At 48.2% G+C, this 19621-nt stretch overlaps 5 protein-coding genes across 5 annotated transcripts; 2 read left to right on the top strand and 3 right to left on the bottom strand.

The window, feature by feature from the left end:
- Positions 1-209: 209 nt before the first annotated feature.
- DFJ58DRAFT_782300 (uncharacterized protein) lies at positions 210-7659 on the bottom strand. Its single transcript, XM_041389836.1, has 15 exons — positions 6873-7659; positions 6584-6795; positions 5148-6531; positions 3770-5097; positions 2053-3698; positions 1816-2000; positions 1707-1767; positions 1495-1656; positions 1231-1445; positions 1121-1173; positions 998-1072; positions 755-939; positions 624-703; positions 487-574; positions 210-428 (listed from the first exon to the last, which is right to left on the bottom strand). Exons 1-15 carry the CDS (start codon positions 7562-7564, stop codon positions 375-377), a joined length of 6420 nt encoding a protein of 2139 aa, XP_041245147.1. The 5' UTR covers positions 7565-7659; the 3' UTR covers positions 210-374.
- A 2112-nt stretch (positions 7660-9771) lies between these two features.
- DFJ58DRAFT_876709 (WD40-repeat-containing domain protein) lies at positions 9772-11705 on the bottom strand (the record flags this gene model as incomplete). The annotated part of the gene is made up of 10 exons (XM_041394456.1): positions 9772-10299; positions 10349-10426; positions 10479-10627; positions 10678-10799; positions 10846-10923; positions 10974-11080; positions 11134-11174; positions 11228-11340; positions 11390-11462; positions 11572-11705. 10 exons carry the CDS (start codon positions 11703-11705, stop codon positions 10262-10264), a joined length of 933 nt encoding a protein of 310 aa, XP_041245146.1. The 3' UTR covers positions 9772-10261.
- Positions 11706-12624: 919 nt separating this feature from the next.
- On the top strand, positions 12625-12964 carry DFJ58DRAFT_726686 (uncharacterized protein; the record flags this gene model as incomplete). The annotated part of the gene is made up of 4 exons (XM_041385395.1): positions 12625-12639; positions 12689-12769; positions 12823-12875; positions 12934-12964. 4 exons carry the CDS (start codon positions 12625-12627, stop codon positions 12962-12964), a joined length of 180 nt encoding a protein of 59 aa, XP_041245145.1.
- A 1646-nt stretch (positions 12965-14610) lies between these two features.
- On the bottom strand, positions 14611-16012 carry DFJ58DRAFT_782256 (uncharacterized protein). The gene is made up of 4 exons (XM_041389835.1): positions 15607-16012; positions 15246-15559; positions 15098-15197; positions 14611-15045 (listed from the first exon to the last, which is right to left on the bottom strand). Exons 1-4 carry the CDS (start codon positions 15892-15894, stop codon positions 15013-15015), a joined length of 735 nt encoding a protein of 244 aa, XP_041245144.1. The 5' UTR covers positions 15895-16012; the 3' UTR covers positions 14611-15012.
- A 30-nt stretch (positions 16013-16042) lies between these two features.
- DFJ58DRAFT_905757 (uncharacterized protein) lies at positions 16043-17622 on the top strand. The gene is made up of 4 exons (XM_041394976.1): positions 16043-16260; positions 16316-16407; positions 16467-16869; positions 16924-17622. Exons 1-4 carry the CDS (start codon positions 16125-16127, stop codon positions 17388-17390), a joined length of 1098 nt encoding a protein of 365 aa, XP_041245143.1. The 5' UTR covers positions 16043-16124; the 3' UTR covers positions 17391-17622.
- The last annotated feature ends 1999 nt before the right edge of the window (positions 17623-19621 follow it).

Genomic DNA, 19621 nt, shown 5'->3' with positions numbered 1-19621 from the left:
AGATCACAGAGGAGTTCACACCAGATAATCTCAAAGGTTATCAGATCAGGTAGTAATCTGAAACCGACTGAATTACCAGAGGACTAAAGGAGACACGCGACACGCATCGTGCCCTGCCTCCATGCAACGTTATTCCGTCAAAGTGGTCACCTTGAGTCACACTATATTCCAGGCCAGTATACCGGTTCTTCCATCACAATCCCTGTGCATAAGCTGAGAAGGTGACCCTCTGTGTGAGAGACTGTGAGCCACGAACGGAAATAGATTGCTAGCAGATATACTCTCATGGAATACCGTACAATGATATACATACAAATCTTCAAAAATTCCTATAGATTTATCTGATGAAAACGAGAAGCCGTCTGCCGCGGCCCTCAAGCAGACACTTCAACCGTCTGCGTGACATTGCTGGGAGGAGGCACGAAGGTCTGGTGCGATCAATGTCAGCAGACAATCACAATGATCGTGGGTAAGGGTCCTCCTCACCCTAATTTTAATACCGCCGGCACTAGGTAAACGTGTGGACCCTGCGCTCAACCAAGCATCAACCTCGGCAGCAGCGCCACGTCCCTCACTGGAATAATTTCATTATTACCCGAATTTGAAACAAAAGTCCCACTTACTTGATACCCCATACAATCAACGACTGACCACGGCGACAGTCACCGGCCGCAAAGACACCTTCGACATTTGTCGTGTATTTCTGCAAGAATCGTCGAGTTCAGGAAGGTATAATAAATGTTGCAGAACGAACCTTTGGAGGCGTCTGGATATTTGATCTGACATCCTGCTTGATACCCAGGGCGTCGAGAGCTTGTGACTGCGGACCCAGGAATCCAAGAGCTAAGAAGACCAGTTGTGCAGGGAAAAACTTCCCAGAACCAGGCACCTCCTCCATCTTCCATCGCCCGCTACTATCCTTGGTCCACTCAACTCGGACTATTCCGAGACGCGAGGCGTCAATATCAAGTACAATCTTCGGGAAGTCTCGACGCACCGGTATTCAAGCCCTTGAGCTTCCCAGCGTCGTCAAGAACGAATTCCTTTGTGGAAATAGAGTATTCCCGTGGATCTGAGACAGCATAAGGAAAGATGTCAACCGACGGCAAAGATCACTCACCATTGCCAAAGTGCGCAGCGACTTCGGTATGTCCGTAATCGGCCCGGAAAATTCTGATGGAAGATGAATAAGATCGATTGTTGAATGATGCGAAAATTGGAAACACCGACCTAGGCCATTGCGGCCAAGGGTTGTCTCTGCCACGCGAACCTGGAGGCTTGGGTAGAAGCTCAAAGTTTGTCACGGACTTGGCGCCATGCCGCATGGATGTGCCAATGCAGTCGTTGCCGGTATCACCGCCACCAATGACAATAACATCTTTACCCCTTGCGTTAATGTAGGACCCATCCTGCAGTTCTGAGTCCAGGAGGGACTTAGTGTTCAGCTAAAGGAGGCGTTCGAAAATTTTAATTAAAAATAGGCGATACACGAACCTGAAGGAATTCCATGGCGAAGTGAATGCCGTCTACATTGCGGTTGGGAATATTGAGATCGCGAGGCCACGTTGCTCCCGTGCACACAACAACTGCATCATTCTCTGCTCGGAGAGCACCAGTATCAACACTGACCCCGACATGAGCATTTGGTACGAAGGTCTTTGAAACGATAAGCGAGACAATAAATCACAAGGGTTACGAAGACGCACGATCCCCTCGGCCTGCATCAAGTCCAAGCGGCGCTGTACAATTGTCTTGTCGAGCTTCATGCTGTTGCAGGTCAGGATCGTCAACAGTATTCGATCATAATCGACTCACTTTGGAATACCATACATAAGAAGACCACCCATGCGATCATTGCGGTCATATACAGAGACGAGATGTCCTGCCTTGTTAAGTTGATCAGCACATGCTAGACCAGCAGGACCGGAGCCAATAATCGCGACTCGCTTCCCAGTTCTGAAGCTCGGCGGATTAGGGGTCATCCAGCCCATCTCGAAGCCCTAGTTGTCCAAAATAAGCGACATTAACAAATGAGGTACGTAGGCAACATACTTTGTCAATGATGGCGCACTCGATGCTCTTGATACCAACAGGTTGCTCATTGATACCAAGGACACACGCGCCTTCGCAAGGTGCAGGACAGACACGACCAGTGAACTCGGGGAAGTTGTTCGTCATAAGTAGTCGGTTAAGAGCATCGCGCCACTGGCCCTTGAACACGAGATCGTTCCACTTGGGAATGATGTTTGAGATCGGGCATCCTGTGTCAGACTGACAAAACGGAACGCCACAGTCCATGCATCGAGCAGATTGATACTTCAACTCGCTCTCAGTCAAGCGGATCGAGATTTCTTTCCAGTCCTTGACACGCTTTCTAGGGGGTCTGTATGCCTCGTTCAGTCGGTGATACTTCATGAACCCTCGAGCTTTGTCCAATTTGTGAAGACGCTGTTTTGTGGTCGAGTCGTCAACTGTGGAGTCCTCCAGATCTGTAACAGCAGGCTCATGGCGTTTGGGAGGAGTATGAATCGTAGCTGGTTCCTTCGGGAGGAGGATGTCTTCTAGTCCCTCCGACGCAAGGTCAACTTGACTAGCGGTACGAGATGGGACCAAGTCGATGACACAAAGCCTTATCTTTTCCTCCTTCTCTTTAGCAGCCTGCTCTTCCAATACACGCTTGTAGTCGAGTGGCATGACACGAACGAAGAGCGGGAGCAAATGGTGGAAATCATGAAGGACGCGATCGGCAACCTCAGAGCCAGTGTAGTGACGATGGTCCTCGATGAGGCCACGCAATGCAGCAATTTCACGTGGGTCACTGACCTTTCCAAGCTCTACCATCTCCATATTGACCTTCGACGCGAAAGTGTGAGCGGTATCGAGCACATATGCAATGCCACCACTCATTCCAGCAGCGAAATTGCGCCCAGTAGTTCCTAGGACCACAACGCGCCCGCCAGTCATATATTCGCATCCATGATCACCTGTGCCTTCAACGACAGCGTTTGCCCCCGAGTTGCGAACAGCAAAACGTTCGGCAGCGACACCTCGGATGAAAGCCTCACCCGACGTAGCGCCGTACAAGCAAACATTGCCAATAATGACATTCTCTTCTGCCTTGAAAGTTGATTGTTTAGGGGGGTAAACGATGAGACGCCCACCAGACAGCCCTTTTCCGACGTAGTCGTTAGCATCACCTTCCAGCTCGATTGTGATACCGGGAGCAAGGAAGGCACCACAGGATTGTCCTGCTGAACCGCGCATGAGAATATGGATAGTATCCTTCGGCAACCCTTCTTCCCCGTACAATTTGGAGACGCGATGTGATAACGACGTGCCGAGGGCGCGATCAGTGTTGGTGACGTCACACTCAATATGAACGGGAAGTCCCTTGGTAAGAGCTGGTTCGGACTCGTCGATGAACTTGTTGTCGAGGCGGATGTACAGCTTGTGATCTTGCTGTCGAACACGGTAAGTTGCAGCACCAGGCCGCATCTGCCAAGCAGGTTTCAAAACAGCGGACAGGTCGAGGTGGGCGGTCTTGATGGTGCGCAGCTTCTCATCAACCTTGAGCATATCAGCGCGACCAACCATCTCGTTGATGGTGCGGAAACCGAGCTTGGCCATGTGACCACGAAGCTCCTCGGCAAGATAATAGAAGAAGTTGATGACTTGCTCCGGCCTGTCCGGCAAATTTGCTGCGAAGCTGAGGGTCTTGTGTAGCTATACCAACCGGACAAGTGTTCACTGAAGTAAACAGGTTAGCTACGACAGAGGCCAGGAAGGTAACACGTACGATGGCATTTGCGCATCATAATACAACCCATGGCGATGAGTGGTGTTGTAGCAAAGCCCCATTCCTCGGCACCAAGCAGACATGCGATAGCAATGTCACGACCGGTACGAATCTGGCCATCAGTTTGGACGGTAACGCGACCACGGAGGTCGTTCAAGACAAGCGTCTGGTGCGTCTCCGCGAGGCCAAGCTCCCACGGCAGACCGGCGTACTTGATACCAGTCCACCGGGATGCACCAGTGCCACCGTCGTGACCAGAAATGAGGATGTGATCTGCCTTTGCCTTTGCAACACCGCTCGCGACAATGCCAACACCAACCTCGGAAACAAGTTTTACAGAGACACGCGCACGGGGGTTGGAGCACTTTAAGTCATATATGAGCTGTTTCAGATCCTCGATGGAATAAATGTCATGGTGGGGTGGGGGAGAGATAAGCCCAACGCCGGCTGTAGAATGACGAGTGCGAGCAATGGAGGTGGAGACTTTGTGTCCTGGAAGTTCACCACCTTCGCCCGGCTTGGCACCTTGAGCCATCTTGATTTGGAGCTCGTCAGCATCCGCCAGGTAATTGGCAGTGACGCCGAAACGACCAGATGCCACTTGCTTGATAGCGGAACGCATAGTGTCACCATTTGGGAGCATCTGAGAGCGCTCTGCATCCTCACCACCCTCACCAGTGTTCGACTTGCCGCCGAGACGGTTCATCGCGACAGCAAGCGTGGAGTGGGCTTCCATGGAGATTGACCCATATGACATAGCACCTGTAACGAACCTGCGAACAATTTCATTCCAAGGCTCGACCTGTTCGATGGGAATAGGGGTGGCGTTTTCATAGCGAAAGTCAAGAAGCCCACGCAGATGAACACTCCTCGTTTGCTCATTCGCATTACGAGCGTAAGCATCATAGGCGGTTTGGTTCTTCTCACGAACAGCATCTTGCAGATTGGCGATGCCAGCAGGATCATTGATGTGTACTTCGCCTCCATCACGCCAATGATACTCTCCCGATTCGGGCATTCCTGGAGGTAAGATAGTTTCCCTCGAAGGCCACCCACGCTCATGAAGCTCAAAAGCATCCACAGCAAGTAGGTCAAACGTGGCCCCCTGTACGCGAGACGCAGTGCCAATGAAGCAGCGATCCACGACTTCACTATGAAGACCGAGAGCTTCAAAAATCTGAGCGCCCTTGTATGACTGAAGTGTCGAGATACCCATTTTCGACATGACTTTGAGGATGCCATTATCGATGGAATTGTGATAATTGGTTAGGAGGTCCTTGATAGTCTTCTCGCCCTTGATACTGTGAACACTGATTAGCAAAAAGAAACTCGGTAGACATATCCAACTTACAGACCCTCCCGTGCGACCTTGTGAATCGTTTCCAGCATTAACCATGGGCATATCGCGTCAGCCCCATACCCAACTAAGACACAAAGGTGATGAACTTCACGAGCCTCCGCAGTCTCTACCATCAGGGCGACCTTGGCACGCTGCTTCTGTTGTGTTAGGTGGTGATGAACGCCACCACATGCCACTAGTGCAGATAGAGGGACACGGTTTGGCCCTGTGGCACGGTCACTAAGGATGATGACCTTGATTCCATCCTCGATAGCTTGGGATGCCTCGCTGCAGACACGTTGTAATGCGAGCTGATATCCTGGGAGTCCCCCTTCTTTGGGGAACGTTATGTCAATCGTGATGGAGGGCCACCCCGTATATGCAAGCTTCAGATTCTTCATGGCGTTCATTTCCTCCAAGGAAATCAAAGGAGAAGGTAGGAGAATACGGTGGCACTGTTCCGGCTTCATTTCCAGGAGATTGCCCTCAGGGCCGACGTATGCTTCGAGTGACATGACAATGCTTTCCCGGATAGAGTCGATAGGAGGATTGGTGACTTGGGCGAAGAGCTGGCGGAAATAATCATAAATGAGACGAGGCTGAGTAGCCATTGCTGCTAATGGAGCGTCGTTACCCATGGAACCCAACGCTTCCTTGCCAGTGTCTACCATAGGCAGCATTAGGAGACTAAGCTGTTCTACGGTGAAGCCGAACGCAAGGAGCTTGGGGTCACTGCTCAGAGGCAAATCGTCAATGACTGTGTCAAGAGAAGTGTTGCTACGGATGATGCGCTTGATGATATTAGGGACGTGAAGGACGTGGCTTTCAACCCACGAAGCAAAATTCTGCTTAGCGGCAGTGTTGCGCTTCAACTCCTTGTCGTCGACGATCCTTCCCTCAAGCGTGTCAACCAACAGCATCCGGCCAGGCTTCAAACGTCCCTTCTGAACTACCTTCTCAGGAGGAATGAACACTGCGCCAACCTCGGAAGCGCAAACCATGATATCATCATTGGTGACAACGTAGCGACATGGTCTGAGACCATTTCGATCAAGGTTCGCACCGCAGTACCGGCCGTCGCTGAAGGTGAACAGGGCAGGACCATCCCAAGGCTCCTGAAGACAAGCAGCCCAATTATAGAATGCACGTTTCTGCACATCCATGCTATCGTTGCCTTGCCAGGCTTCGGGTATAAGCATCATGACAGCTTCGGGCAATGTGACAACGCCATTGACGACGAGCAACTCAAGCACGTTGTCAAATGCAGCAGAGTCAGAACCACCGGTCTCGATGATGGGATAGAGCAGGTCGAGTTGATCGCCGAAATGAGTAGATGAAAGTACGCCTTCTCGAGCTCGCATCCAGTTCTTGTTGCCACGCACGGTGTTAATCTCACCTAAGGATTCCACGTCAGGCTTACCTGGCATCGTCAGGTGCAGATCACTAACCGTTGTGAGCAGCCCATCTCATTGGCTGAGCTCGATCCCAAGAAGGAAACGTGTTTGTCGAGAACCGAGAATGCACCAAAGTAAAATGCGAACGATACAGGACGTGATTGAGATCATGATAGTAATTGTACACTTGGGGAGGAGTGAGCTGTCCCTTATACACGATGTTCTTCGAGGACAAAGAACAGACGTAAAAGCCGTTGGCAAGCGTACTTCATACAATAAAAAGAAGGTTCGCAGATGGGTGTTAAGCTTGGTTTATGAACTAAATAAATTAAAAGTCACAAACATGGTGTGCGTCGCGTGCTTGCGCAAAACGTACAATTGTCGCTCGAAATGCTTGGCATCGAAAGGTCCATTTTGACAATCGATTCCATCACCGTAATGGTTGCGTAGGACGACGAAAGGTTGATAAATCTCAGGTTCCTTGCTGCTCGCGGCAGGACCAAGAATCGTGCCATCGGTTGGAACTCGACGCCACCCTAAAACCCGAAGACCCAGTTGACCAGCAATGTTTGCGAAAACGGATTGGTTGTTTTGCAGTTGAGTGGGATCATTTGCCTTGAAGAAGACATTGCCTACGGCATATTCTCCTGGTGTAGGAAGAGTGCATCCAATATCCCGTTCTGCTTCGCGCTTGAAAAAGTGGTGGGGAATTCCAGTCATGACACCGGCACCATCGCCATCACGGCTATCGGCACCGGTGGCGCCTCTGTGCGTCATTGCACAAAGTAACTGACGGGCATCCGAGACAATTTTGTGGCTATGTTCGCCCTTGATATGGCAGATAAAACCCACACCACATGAGTCCTTCTCATTTTCGTTAGAATACAAACCCTGATTCGCAGGAAGAGATCCTGCCCAGGAGCTAGGATCACGCTTCACAGCATGAAACCCATTATCAGCTGTGGACGTCTCGTCAGCAACGAGGGGTAGAGAACTTTTGTGATGATCGTCGAAAAGAACAGAAGAAATTGCCATAGGAAGAAGAAGCGAGCTATAGCGAGAAAAGACAAGAGTTTGTCGAATTTTTAATCAAAGACGCTGAAGGACCAGGGAAGATGGTGGTCAGAGTCAGAGAGTAAAATGATCAATTTACAGCTGACAGGAGTCAGACAAAATTACCAAAATTAGCTAAGCGCAGGGCTTCACGTCAGAGACTAGCCGAAAACCCCCGATTCACTCCGATGGCTTCGGGGAAGTGACATCTGACATCTGACATCTGCTTCCGCACCCTGCTTATGACACTCGCGCAAAGGATACCGTAAAATCCTGAGTTGCAGAGCTACATCGTGCGCATAAACATGGCGGATGTTCAAGCTCCTTCAGATTCTGCTCGACAGTGCTGATCGCAAGCAAGATCAGGATGTTTCTCAGCCCTTTATTACCTCGATGATTTAGTCTCCGCATTCGGTAGGCTTCGACGGAACAAGCCTCCCGTGAGGAGAATGCGGGAGACCGTCTGACACCGTCTGCCATCACCATATCCGCTTCAGTCTAACTCCTCGTGATGTTGTATATGCGAGCGCTTGAGACCTCGCAACAGAAGGTGAAGGCCTCCGTTACTACCCGTAACTGCGGCATCCACTCAGAACCAGCCATTTTTTCTTCTAATTTGCTACCAGCGTAGGTCAATGCAATATGAGCCTTGCCGCAATGTGGGAGGCCCAGGGGTTGGACAATGGAGAGACACCAAGTCCTCGGACAGGGCCAATATTCTGAAAGTGTTGGATCGGCTTTGGGCATGAGCACTCATGCACTGACTGCCAAGAACCGACGGCACTTAATACGAAGGAACGACTATCTTCCTTCGATAGGTCTGACTAGTAGCGGAGACTAGACAATGTAACATACGGTATAGTTCGAACGCGGAGTCCTTGGTCCCCGCCGGAAATTGCCATACCGGTAAGTAATGGTATTCCGATCAGCGATACTGGCCAGTCCTCAGGCCTCGGCCAACGGCAATCTTTGCCTGATCCTTCCCAGTGCGATGCACACTGGCAGCATCTCAAGTAGTATGCAAACCACTGCACGAAACTCTCATGCCTGTAGTACACGAGCTGTGTGGACGGAAATGAATTATGAAGGGCATGATACCTCGGTGTGCGAAAGCAAAACTACGTCCGTGAATAATGAATCCTGCTGCTCTTCGATATCAAAATTGATCAAAACGCTTCTTACAGTGGTACGGCTCGCACCTCATCTTTGCTCACGACTCACGACTCACGCGGGGGGTTGATAGACAGGACCATATGTCAGGTGCACGGCCCGATTGATGAGATCAAAGGACACTGCTCGAGATGGCACTACGAAACCGAAGCATTAAATTGTTGCGAGGAAGCAACCTCAAAGTCCAATGACAGTCTTCGTGTTTCATGTAAGCAGGAAGCAAACCCTCGGACCCGGGGCCGAAACTCAGCGAAACATGAATCCACGACATCGTGTCACGTTTGATCGCACGGGGTCGTACAACGGCGTGATCAAGAGTATTGCTCAAATGACCGGCAGTACCCAATGAAATCACTTCAATATACAATATTGAAAGGAACACAATCGTGCAGTAGTTGTACTTGGTTGTTGATCCGTTTGCTATTGCTGCGGATGGTCATCACCTTTGATCACCGAGTAAAAGATTCAATTGCTGCAAGATGCGAACTTCGACAGTGCCAATCGCTCAGGACATCTCGGCCGAAATGTCCAGCGGCACCAAGGCGGGCCGCGGAGATCAGCCTAGGTCAACCCAAGCTGCGGTCGGCTGGCAAAGTCAATCAAAGGCGAGAAGAAACTTCAAAGGGCGTGTATGATGGTCACACGAATGATTTATTGATTCTTTTCTCGATACCGAGGAGTTCCTCTTCATGGTTGCTGCGGCCCAAAAGTCGAAGGTAACCCATAAGAAAACGCTTGGGACAGGGACGCAATACAGGAGCTTCGTGTCAGTGCCGGTGATAATGAGACCGTCTGTTGACTGATTATTTCCGGCCGGACAATAGTCGGGGGAAGACGTGTATCCACTTTAGGCCCGAGAGAAGCACTCGATAATTTGGCGAGTAGCACTGCTCTGCGGACATGATCATGAGGTAAGAACTGACCAAAGTTATATCTATTGGTAGATCTGATGGTGCCATGTTTTGCCATGCTCCATAAACTCGGATGCCGATGGGCCAGATGTGAATCAGAATTCTGTCTCATCAAATAACCAGAAAAACAACTGACGCGGAGTTGGTGTGGGCATCTTTCCTTGATTGGGTTTTGATGTTCAAGGATGTGCAATTCGTGATATTTGATTTACCAAGAGAATATGAAGCATAGCACATAACCAAGACCGAGGACTTACTTCATTATGCCTTAAGGGACCAAAGGAGAGAGTGGCTCAACGCCAGCGCTGTCTTGCCTGTTGCAGCTCTCTTGATATCAATCTGGGGGAAGCTAGATGTGTAGGCCCGAATGTCGAAGCGAATGCAGAAGTCTGTAGAGTTGAGGAACCGGTCGCATCCCTACAGGCGACTCGGAAACAAGGGCTGCTGAGCAAAAAAAACGGGGCGACGGCACCCAAAAGAGTACTCGCCGACAAAACTGAATGGAGTATCCCGATGAATCAATAAAAATTTCGTAGATTCGCAGGCTGGTGAAACAGAACGGTAGATGTGGATATTGTGTTAGACACATGAACAAAAACTATCCAGCACCATCGTGGAGTGCACAACAAACAGCCGCTAGAGGCATCATTCAGATTTCCTCACAAACTGAGACACAACGACTCACCTTTATGATGACCATTATACTGTCGCACAGTCTCTCCCGAGGCCATCTCCCAAAGCCGGGCAGTGTGATCCGAGGACGCTAAGAGTCGAGTTGGATACATAAGCTGTAGAGTCAACAGGTAATTTCTTACCTGTAACAAGATAAGCTGAATCAGCACTGAATGCGCAATCCCAAACCCATCGTTGGTGGCCTTGAAGAACCTTCTCTTGTCTGAATTCATAATTTTGTGATATAGACCATATCTTCACCGTGGTATCTGCAGAGCACGTGGCAAGATATCTATCTCTCCTTCAGAGACTTTGCCAAATCGGTAGCTCAAATGCGCTCACTTCACATCTGGACTTAATAACACCCTAGTAAGATACTTCTTATGGGCGCTGAACTTTGTCACTGCCTGGTAACGAGGTAGATCTGATTTCTCCTCGTTAATTTTCCAGACGTAGCATTTGCCCTAAGCCAAGAATGTAAACGACGAATCATCCAAAGATAGATAATACCTTGTTATTTCCAGCAACTAGGCAAGAGCCATCAGATGCCAAGCTGACAGACCGAATAGGAACGTCGCCTGCAGGTGTCTCCAACAAGGTGTCAACCAATGATAACTGCAACCTTGTTCTGAACATACCAGCTCGTGTGAGCAAAGATTTTCGGATAAATCCCATTGCTTAATGCAACCCGCTTGATCGCAGGATATGAGCTCCCCCTGATTTGGATGGACACAGACGTCATTCACTTTGGGAGTTTGAGGGTATCAGCAACAGTCACGAAAGAAGAGTAAAACTTGCCAGGGGCGCCGTTATCATACGTTCTATGCACTTGCGTACTTCTACGTGGATGTTATGCGCTCGGGGCTTTAGGACTCATGGTGAGATCACCCACCGAAGATCCCATATTCTGATGGTGCCGTCTTCACTACCCGTCACTAACCACTTGCCTTCGCTGTGGAAGGACACGGAGGTTACATTATTTGTATGAGCATCCAGGCACGTTAGCTAAAGGGGATAAATGAATGGAGATGGCGGTAAATATTAGGACGCGCACTGGTGTCGAGGAGGTGCTGGTAATCTCGTAAATGTAGACCTTTTTGTGAATTGCTGCAGCTAAAAGGCGTTTGCTGAAATAAAATAACATCAGTAAATTCATACATGAAAAAACAGGACATTGGGATTACTCGGGTGAGATGGCAAGACGATTCACTTGCTAAACCTTGTATAAGTCTTGACGACGGAAAATGGGAAAACGTGTTGCTCACGCCAGACTCTCCAGATCTTGCTATAGTACGGGAACAGATTCCACTCCATGCTTCCCAGAACCTGATTTCATGATCATAAGATCCAGTGACAAGAATTACAGACATCTTGGAGTTCTTGAACAAAGAAGGGCTGAAGGTGTGACAGCGTGACCTGTAACAAATGACATCTTACCTAAACACTGGGTTGCCACTGGGTATCAACATTTTGAAGGTTGAACTCCAATTGAACTCTGTACCTTTGTTTGACATGATACTTCTCTTCGTGGCACATTTCTCAAGCTTCAAGATCCAAAGATGAAGGTCCGCTGAGTCCTCGATATTCAACTTCATATTCATAAAATGGAGTTCTGACGGATCGACTCCGAGGATCAACACGACGATCCGGAGTAGGGTGACCCTTGGTCATTTACGCTACTAGTTGATGGAAGGAACTATCCGACATGCATGTGGCTACTTACCTGTGCGTATGTGCTCTGGTATACATTGAGCCCGTGCACTTCCAGAGTCTGCGTGCGCGGCGCACGGATTGTTACGTGTTAGCCGCAAGGCAAGAGGTGCTGTCTTTTGGGTCTGTACCTCGGCTTCTTAGACCTCATTCATTCAAAATTTCATGACCCTTTTCAACGGGGAGGCATCGCATTTGATTTTAAGTTCAGCCTCATCGGCATTCTCGAACGGCGAGACGAATCTCGAGATCATCCGTCCGAATGAAATTAGCAAAGCCTTCGGCAATTGTTCCTTAGGTTGCCAGCTAATTAACGTGTCTGTAGGTTCCCTTCACTGTAAGCGACCTCGCTCATTTCCACACAACCCAACCTATCATGCGTCCATCGTTTTATGGGACAAATTAGACACGGCCTCGTCAAGTTCTCAGAAAGAAGTACTAGTTCCCTATCACCGACCGAAGGTGTTGAAGTAATCTGCATACAGACTCGCATATAAAACAGGAAGACGATATCATGTCTCTCTCAGCCCCCGGCTTCTCTAAACTCGACGTTTGTGTGCGGTATCTACTGTTTTGGCTATGAACGCTTTCCCAGTAAGTTGTATCCTACCTGACTCAACACCCATCCTGACCAAACTTTTAGAATGGCACTCGAGTCTTCTACTGGGCATCCGGTGGTGAAATCAAGTACGGTACTGTGCAGGCCACCAACCGTATGGCCGATGTAGGAATTCTACGCCATTCTGGAAGATATTCTTCTAATGAGCTATCTCACAGGGTACCCAGATTGTGGTGGTGAAGGTAGATGGGGAAGGCCACGCACAGCTACCGTGAGTCTCCTCCGCTGATTCATAAATGATGTCATTTTCTAATAACATATGTTCACAGAGTGTCCAGCCTCGTAAAAGTAAACCAATGAGATTCACGACCTATAGAGCCCACTTAGAGTTATTTATTGCATCCCATATCCCGCACTCCGCATTCATGGACCTTAGGATCACCACATCACTAGTACTACTGTATTCATTCGCACATGTACCTCGTCTGTTTATATCTGGCGATCGATTTCTTGCACTTTAGTCGAGGAGATTGATCCTGGGATCAATCAATCTGTTAGGATCTGCCTTCCGAGTCGCGTGGCATCATGTGAGTTACCAAGGGATTGGGAAGTGATAAATCCGGCGAAAGCATTTTGCAGCCCCAGAAGCCGCATGTCTCTGATTTTCCAATAAACAGTTCATGATTGTCCTGTACAATTGGGGTGACCACTGGTGACCGGTGACCAGGCGGAGTAAGCAGAGGAGGGGCTTCTTCGCGGAAGCAAAAAAAAAACCATCCATGTCATTGCTATAAATCGAGGATAGATCGGGGTTCACGGCTGTTTCCTTCGACAAAAGGGGGTCTCGTAGAAAGAGATCAGGAATCAAATGATATACCCTCTAGGCCTGGCAAGTGACAATAACTAACCTTCTAGAACACCTGGTCTTAAAGATTGAGCCGTTTTTAACCTCAAATACCATTGTCGTGTTCCTCGCTTCGCTGAATTTTTGGGCATCAAGTCCCCAACACACACAACCAGAAATCTGGGGGGCAAATATATATGTGTCAACATCAGTTGTTGAACAGTGGCACTCGATCGACGGGCGGATACGTAGCAGAAGACGACTACGACGCTCAACATGCAAAATTTACAAACACACACGGTTCAATTGCGTCTGCATCACTGTTGTGACGAAGTTACTAACGTAATTTACATATGCATCATTATGTACTAGTAGTAACAAAGAGAAGCAATCGATCCAGATATCGATCCAAGTTCGAGCCTGAGGTCGTTGCTAAATCTGGAAATCTGATTCTCTACGTACTACCAACTTGCTACAAACCGCTACAATGATACTTATCCTAGTAGTACATAGCGCCGCATTGCGCAGTACCAGCGAGACAGGAGATAAACACCGCAACGAGCGTGTGGGAATGATGAGTGTGTATGTTGTAAAACATATGTTACATAAATCAGACGATAGGCCGTGGTTGTATCACTGAGGAAAGACTCACGGTGCACCATATTGTTTTTCTGGGGATCGCAAGTTCGGCTGTTGCAATCCTATTCTATTGTCGACTTGTAAGTGTCCTTTGTGAAAAACTTTCACAGTACACATCTTGATGACAGCATGATCAGATTTTCTGTCCCGCGACGGGACGCAATGCCGTCCTATAAAAATTCCAGCAGCTAATGTGCTCTATCCTCGATATAATAGTGTCAAGTCACTCAGCACTAGTACTGAGCTTATATGCTGTATGTGTGTAAATTGTGAGTAAATGATAAATGATAAACGATAAACGATAAACGATATACCAGTAAATTATGTGTGATGAGATCTTGATCTTGTTGTGTAAATGTCCAAACAAGGTAATTTTCATTTGAAACCTTGGACTACGTTACAGACTATGTACACCAAGCCCAAACTTGTTCCCTACATTCCTCAGTGCCAGCAATTTCGTGAGCCACACTTTTTTCGCAGGGATTGCCGTGATATATCATTATCGTCATCACGATTCCACACCAAAAAACTGAGTTGCACATGCTCCGTGACGAATACTATAGATGGATCTAAAAATGCTATTTCAAAGAGCAGCACCACAATGCCGATTTCATTCGAGCTAAGTATAGTGAGTTTTTCTGATAGTTAGTTTGATTATCATAGTTCTAGCACAACATTAGGAAATTATAATATTTAGATCAAGCTGAGTCCCAATAGGACGGAACTTCCGAAGGAAAGGCTTTAGTTGAATTAAATATGCGGTAAAATCGCTAGTGCCTGTCCATACGACGACACAGTCCCGGATTGGCAAGTATGACATTCATGTGAAGAGCGTGAAACTCGTTGCTCAGTCGTAGAAAAGATAACACCAGGATGGAAGTGCGCTTGCCCCCTTAGTCAAGACCTCAAAATGCAACGGGCTCACTTATGCATTCAATGTAGGTACTTCCTTTCGGTCCTGAGCGTGATGAAATATTATGCGCCATATCTGTGAAGAACACTCGACTTACTCTGACCATTATACTAACTCGTTGACCAGCCTTGATCTCGCATCCAAGGAAATGGCCCGCTTTCAGTACAGAGTGGTTATAGTCGTACCGCACCCTATCCCTACTTTGACTTTTAGCTTCTAGTTGAAAGTATATCGACTGCACTTGCATTTGTAGATAAACACTACCTGATGGGAGTAGAACCTCGAAGGAGTCTTCTGGGTTGCTCGTCGACTCCATCCGTAATATTCTGGCTGCGCCAAGGCTGACGCCGAGAATCCAAGTTCCACTGGCTTCTATATTATCCACATGTCCGAGAATCTCCCCCACGGATGACAGGTGTAAAAGATGTGTTTGTACGTTCAAGGTTGGATATAGCCCTTGCAAACGAGCTAGAATGAAGGAAAGACCCGGATTCTGATCCTCCGGCCACGATGACAAGTGCATCTCACGATAATGTCGTATCACGCCATCATAATGGCCCTGTGATTATTTATAAGCCAAACTCTTAGATGAAGACGATATGCAACCTCTTGGAAATTGTAGTATGCATCAGGAAGGAAAATATCCTCCACTGTACGATGCTCCTGTGGGTGGTTGGCAAGGAAGTCCCTTCGCTGCTTCCGAGCTTGTTTGCTTTCGGTAGAGTCAAGTTTAGAGAGTGCGACGGAGAGCAATGTGCGCTGCTCTGAGAGGGACAGAAATTCCGGGAAAAATTTGAATCCATCTGGAAGGCCAGCGGATCTGCTTCGTATGAAGGAGTGAATTTGGCGTGACAACGGTGCATATAATAATCGTCTATAGCCGGTAGAGAACATCTTCGACTAGGCCATAAACCCCGGTAGATGTAAGATGATAAGTTGGTGTGTTAAATAATTAGACAAGATGCAGTGGATGTTGGTAACCAAATTATGGTGCAGAGTCAACTTATGGAAGTTTGAGCTCCGCCGCGTGCATGAAGCGTCGGTACCTTTCACCCACTACAAATTCAAAGCGATAACTTATCAGACGGTATTTCTAGCGAGGTTCAGCAACTTAGCTTGTGTGAATGTCGACAAATCATCAGGACAGTGCATCCAAAGAACAACAAGGCAATTCGTTGTACGCAGCACTCGCCACGACCACCACAAGGGGAATAGCACTTTACTTCTCCCGCCCGGTACGACTATTTCGACCAGCCAAAGGTTTGTCTGTCTGGATATTTTTATGATAGTCTCGTTGACAACACTCATTGTTGAGTGAGCGGTTGGCACTCTCTCCGTGGTCATGCTAATAAGCATGGGGCGCCTCTAAGTGTCCAGTACGTATCCGCGCTCGTGAAAAAGCAAGGTGTAGTGCTCTCTTGTCGTTATTCCATACCTTTCCTTTAATTTTGATAAGGCTTTGGTAGTTCATGGTGATTCCAAAACATTTTGTGCCGCCGATGGTCGCAAATGCAATGTTGGGTACTGTTCTATGGACGACCTACACGGAAACATCTAATTACCTGGAAGTGCGTCTGGGGACGCATCCAACTTTTATCGCTGCGCTTTCGGGCGCTGCTGCTGGTGGCACCCAAGCCTTGATTGCGGCTCCTGTAGAAAACACTCGCCTTGTTATCGAGGGTGGCACCGGTAGAGGATGGTCTCATGCATGGCAGGAAGTCTTCCGAGGAACCGAACCCCCAAGATCAGCCAGTAGAGCGGACAATATCAAAGAGATAAGACAGGTAAGGCATTGGATGAAGGAGGTTTCTGGAATGGCTGGTCGGGGGTGGGATGGTTGGGGTTGGGGATGTGCCAAAGATGTTTGCGGTAATGCCTCCATGAGTCACAACCCGCACTTTCTGAGATTTCATTGTTGTTCAGGCTTTGCTGCATTCTTTATGATATTTGAAATCACTCGTAGAGTGGCATTAGCTTCCAAAGCTGCAGCGCAAGGCACTGTCCAAAATTTATCAATGACCCCAGAGGAACACTTCTTCGGCCGCCATTTTCCACGAGCCATTCATGGTATTACCTTAGTAGCAGGAGGGGCATCGGCGGGTTTGGCATACGAGATCCTCAGCAGACCATGGGACGTAACCAGGCGCATAATTCAACTAGAACGGACCGTTCATCCCACTCTGAAACATTCGCTATTCGTGATTGTACAGAAAATTCGTGGGGATGGAATAATACATTTTTTCCGTGACCCTTCGACTGCGGGCAACGACACCCCGGAAATGTCTACCACTCGTCGTCGGATATATTCCGGTGTTCGAACGCTTGCTCGAGTCGGCCCATGGGGTTTGGGCTTTTTGGTATGGGAGGCTTTCGGACCGGGTTTGTCCTGACAGAACTACGATCGGCGTGTGGATAAGGATGATCCCAGTACTTATCCCATGCAGGCAGGTTATAGTCGTGCAACGTAACCCCGTTTTCTCACCGTATTTCTCACAACGAGTGGGCACCTTACTGGAGATAGATAACACCATTTGTCAGTGGCAGAGGCGAATCCATGCGCAGATTTTGCCGATAGATGCTAATAAGCTCAAGTGTTCTGCCTACGGTGTTTCTGGCCAAGGGAAGTCCCAACTCAAAAGGTCGATCGTCTTACGTACGTACGATCTTCGTACTGGTGGCTGTACAACATCAGCTTGTGGCACCGGCATCAGTGAGTACTAATTTGTTCTAGCTGAGTGCGTAGAACCGCGTTTCAAGCATGCGTCCCTCCCTTGAAATTTACTTTAATAAATCCGAACTCAACTCGTGAAGATGCAAAATTTCTCCCATTCACTTTTACATCATGTTGCTAACAAAGGGGGCTAATCGAGACCGCTGGATACGAAAATGCGCTGTTTGAGCTGTATCACTAAAGTTGAAAACATGTAAAGTGAGTTCATTGAAAAATACAATATATTTCACCGCAAGGGGCATCACTAAGCGCTGACAGTCTATCCGTAGTCCTGCCTGCTGCGCCCGAGGAGTAAGTGAGTATCCACTCAAGTAGCGTAAACACGCACTGATTGTCGACTCAGGGCGTAGCATCCCATTGCCAATTTGCCATGCTGTTGTTGTTCGATCATGGCACTTCCTTTCCCATGCGATTTGCGGAGCTTCCACACCCTCTCCGGGTGAACTACTAATCGGCAAGGACGTGAGCGTTATGGCAGTTTCGGGGCGCCTTGCGGCCCTTGCCGCACGCTCTGAGAATGTTTGAACCTGGATCTTTATAGTTCTAAGAACCTCGGCTCCAGGAAATGCTTCCATTGTCACAATGGAACTTCAATCTCCAATGGAACAAGAACAGTTACGATACATTGCTTCAAGGCAGTAAAGCTACTACTTAGCAAACCCAAGTTCACGTGTCGATGGTTTCTAGTTTCATGACCGAGGCGCCGAAACACAACGTGCTCCCTGACCACTTTGGATACCCCCGGACCATACGAAAGAATGATAATGTTATACGGATTATGCAAAAAGTGGATGTGAGCCGAGTCTAAACCACATTGTTTAACCTTTGACCCGTCAATAACTTTCGCCACTAGCTAGGACTCGCATGCACTTGGTTGCGAAGTTAACTTTGCAGCCGCCTAACTACTGGTTACCGAACGCACAGCACAAGGAGTCATTTAACCTTCTTTGTGAATAATCTTACTGAGTATAAAACTTACTTTAGTCCACTGTGAATTTTGTTCATCCCGTCAAATTAATGACTCGCCTTTCATGACAGGGCTGTGTTGTCGTGTTTCGCGATATCAGTCCAAGCCTTACCCATATCAGAGTTTCTGCATCTTACCGATAAGTCACTGGGCTTGTTGTCTATGGTGCGGAACCCAGGAATTCCACATGACGTGAACGGTCTCGTCATGGTCAATGATCGAGAGCCTGCATAGATCCTTCCCCCTTTTTGTGCCAATACAAATTCCGTCATCACGGCACAGGAGAGGATAGTTGTTCGTGATTGGCATCCGTTCTATCAACATTCAATGGTATCCAGACCGCTGAGCATTTAGTTCAATGTCAGAGTCATGATATCTGACTCCGCTATAACGTATAGCTTTGATCCGCAGGGTGCGGTAATGCAGGGTGTATCACAGGACCGTATCACATTTCCGTGAAAGGATTTTGACCGTTCTTATTTACCGGTTTGGCACGGTCTCCGTCGACCCTTCCATAATTATAATAATGCAGCCTCTTATGAGCCACTCTTTTCTGCAAAAAAATCGGTTATTATTCACGTGGTTCTGTACCCTATTATGTAGATTGTACATAGCAAAGTAGTCAACTCCCTGTATAAAAAGTCCATTTGGCTCGCGCATTGTATCTGAGGGCGTGAGTTGACACTGTGGGTGTGAGTTGACACTGTGGGCGTGAGTGGACACTGTGGAGCGATATAGTATAAGGGCAACGTGAAACAATCAGGGCAAAGGGGTAGGTGTGCATGGTTAAGTATTCGGGGTTAGAACTGCTCGGCGGTGCGAAGAGACGCTGAGAATAATGAATGCTCAGCGGGCTTGTGCCGGAGACTACTTCATCGAGTCATTTGCATAAATAAGATATCACCATAATTGCGTGCCATATA

Source organism: Suillus subalutaceus (assembly GCF_016647625.1).
Source record: "Suillus subalutaceus strain FC151 chromosome Unknown DFJ58scaffold_38, whole genome shotgun sequence".
NCBI classification, from domain to species: Eukaryota; Fungi; Basidiomycota; class Agaricomycetes; order Boletales; family Suillaceae; genus Suillus; species Suillus subalutaceus.
The sequence above is the reverse complement of the archived record's forward strand: the minus strand, read 5'-3'. Positions and strand labels throughout refer to the sequence as shown.

What these genes read in the sequence shown, in the direction of transcription:
- DFJ58DRAFT_782300 (XM_041389836.1), bottom strand. Translation starts at nt 7,564, where the DNA reads ATGGCAATTTCTTCTGTTCTTTTCGACGATCATCACAAAAGTTCTCTA. An exon ending in AGTGCGCCATCATTGACAAA is followed by an intron (nt 2,001 to 2,052) that starts GTATGTTGCCTA and finishes TTGGACAACTAG; the next exon opens with GGCTTCGAGATGGGCTGGAT. An exon ending in CTTATGTATGGTATTCCAAA is followed by an intron (nt 1,768 to 1,815) that starts GTGAGTCGATTA and finishes GACCTGCAACAG; the next exon opens with CATGAAGCTCGACAAGACAA.
- DFJ58DRAFT_905757 (XM_041394976.1), top strand. Translation starts at nt 16,125, where the DNA reads ATGTCGACAAATCATCAGGACAGTGCATCCAAAGAACAACAAGGCAAT. An exon ending in ACTATTTCGACCAGCCAAAG is followed by an intron (nt 16,261 to 16,315) that starts GTTTGTCTGTCT and finishes CTCATTGTTGAG; the next exon opens with TGAGCGGTTGGCACTCTCTC. An exon ending in CGCTCGTGAAAAAGCAAGGT is followed by an intron (nt 16,408 to 16,466) that starts GTAGTGCTCTCT and finishes AGGCTTTGGTAG; the next exon opens with TTCATGGTGATTCCAAAACA.
- DFJ58DRAFT_782256 (XM_041389835.1), bottom strand. Translation starts at nt 15,894, where the DNA reads ATGTTCTCTACCGGCTATAGACGATTATTATATGCACCGTTGTCACGC. An exon ending in CATACTACAATTTCCAAGAG is followed by an intron (nt 15,560 to 15,606) that starts GTTGCATATCGT and finishes AAATAATCACAG; the next exon opens with GGCCATTATGATGGCGTGAT. An exon ending in GGTAGTGTTTATCTACAAAT is followed by an intron (nt 15,198 to 15,245) that starts GCAAGTGCAGTC and finishes AAGTCAAAGTAG; the next exon opens with GGATAGGGTGCGGTACGACT.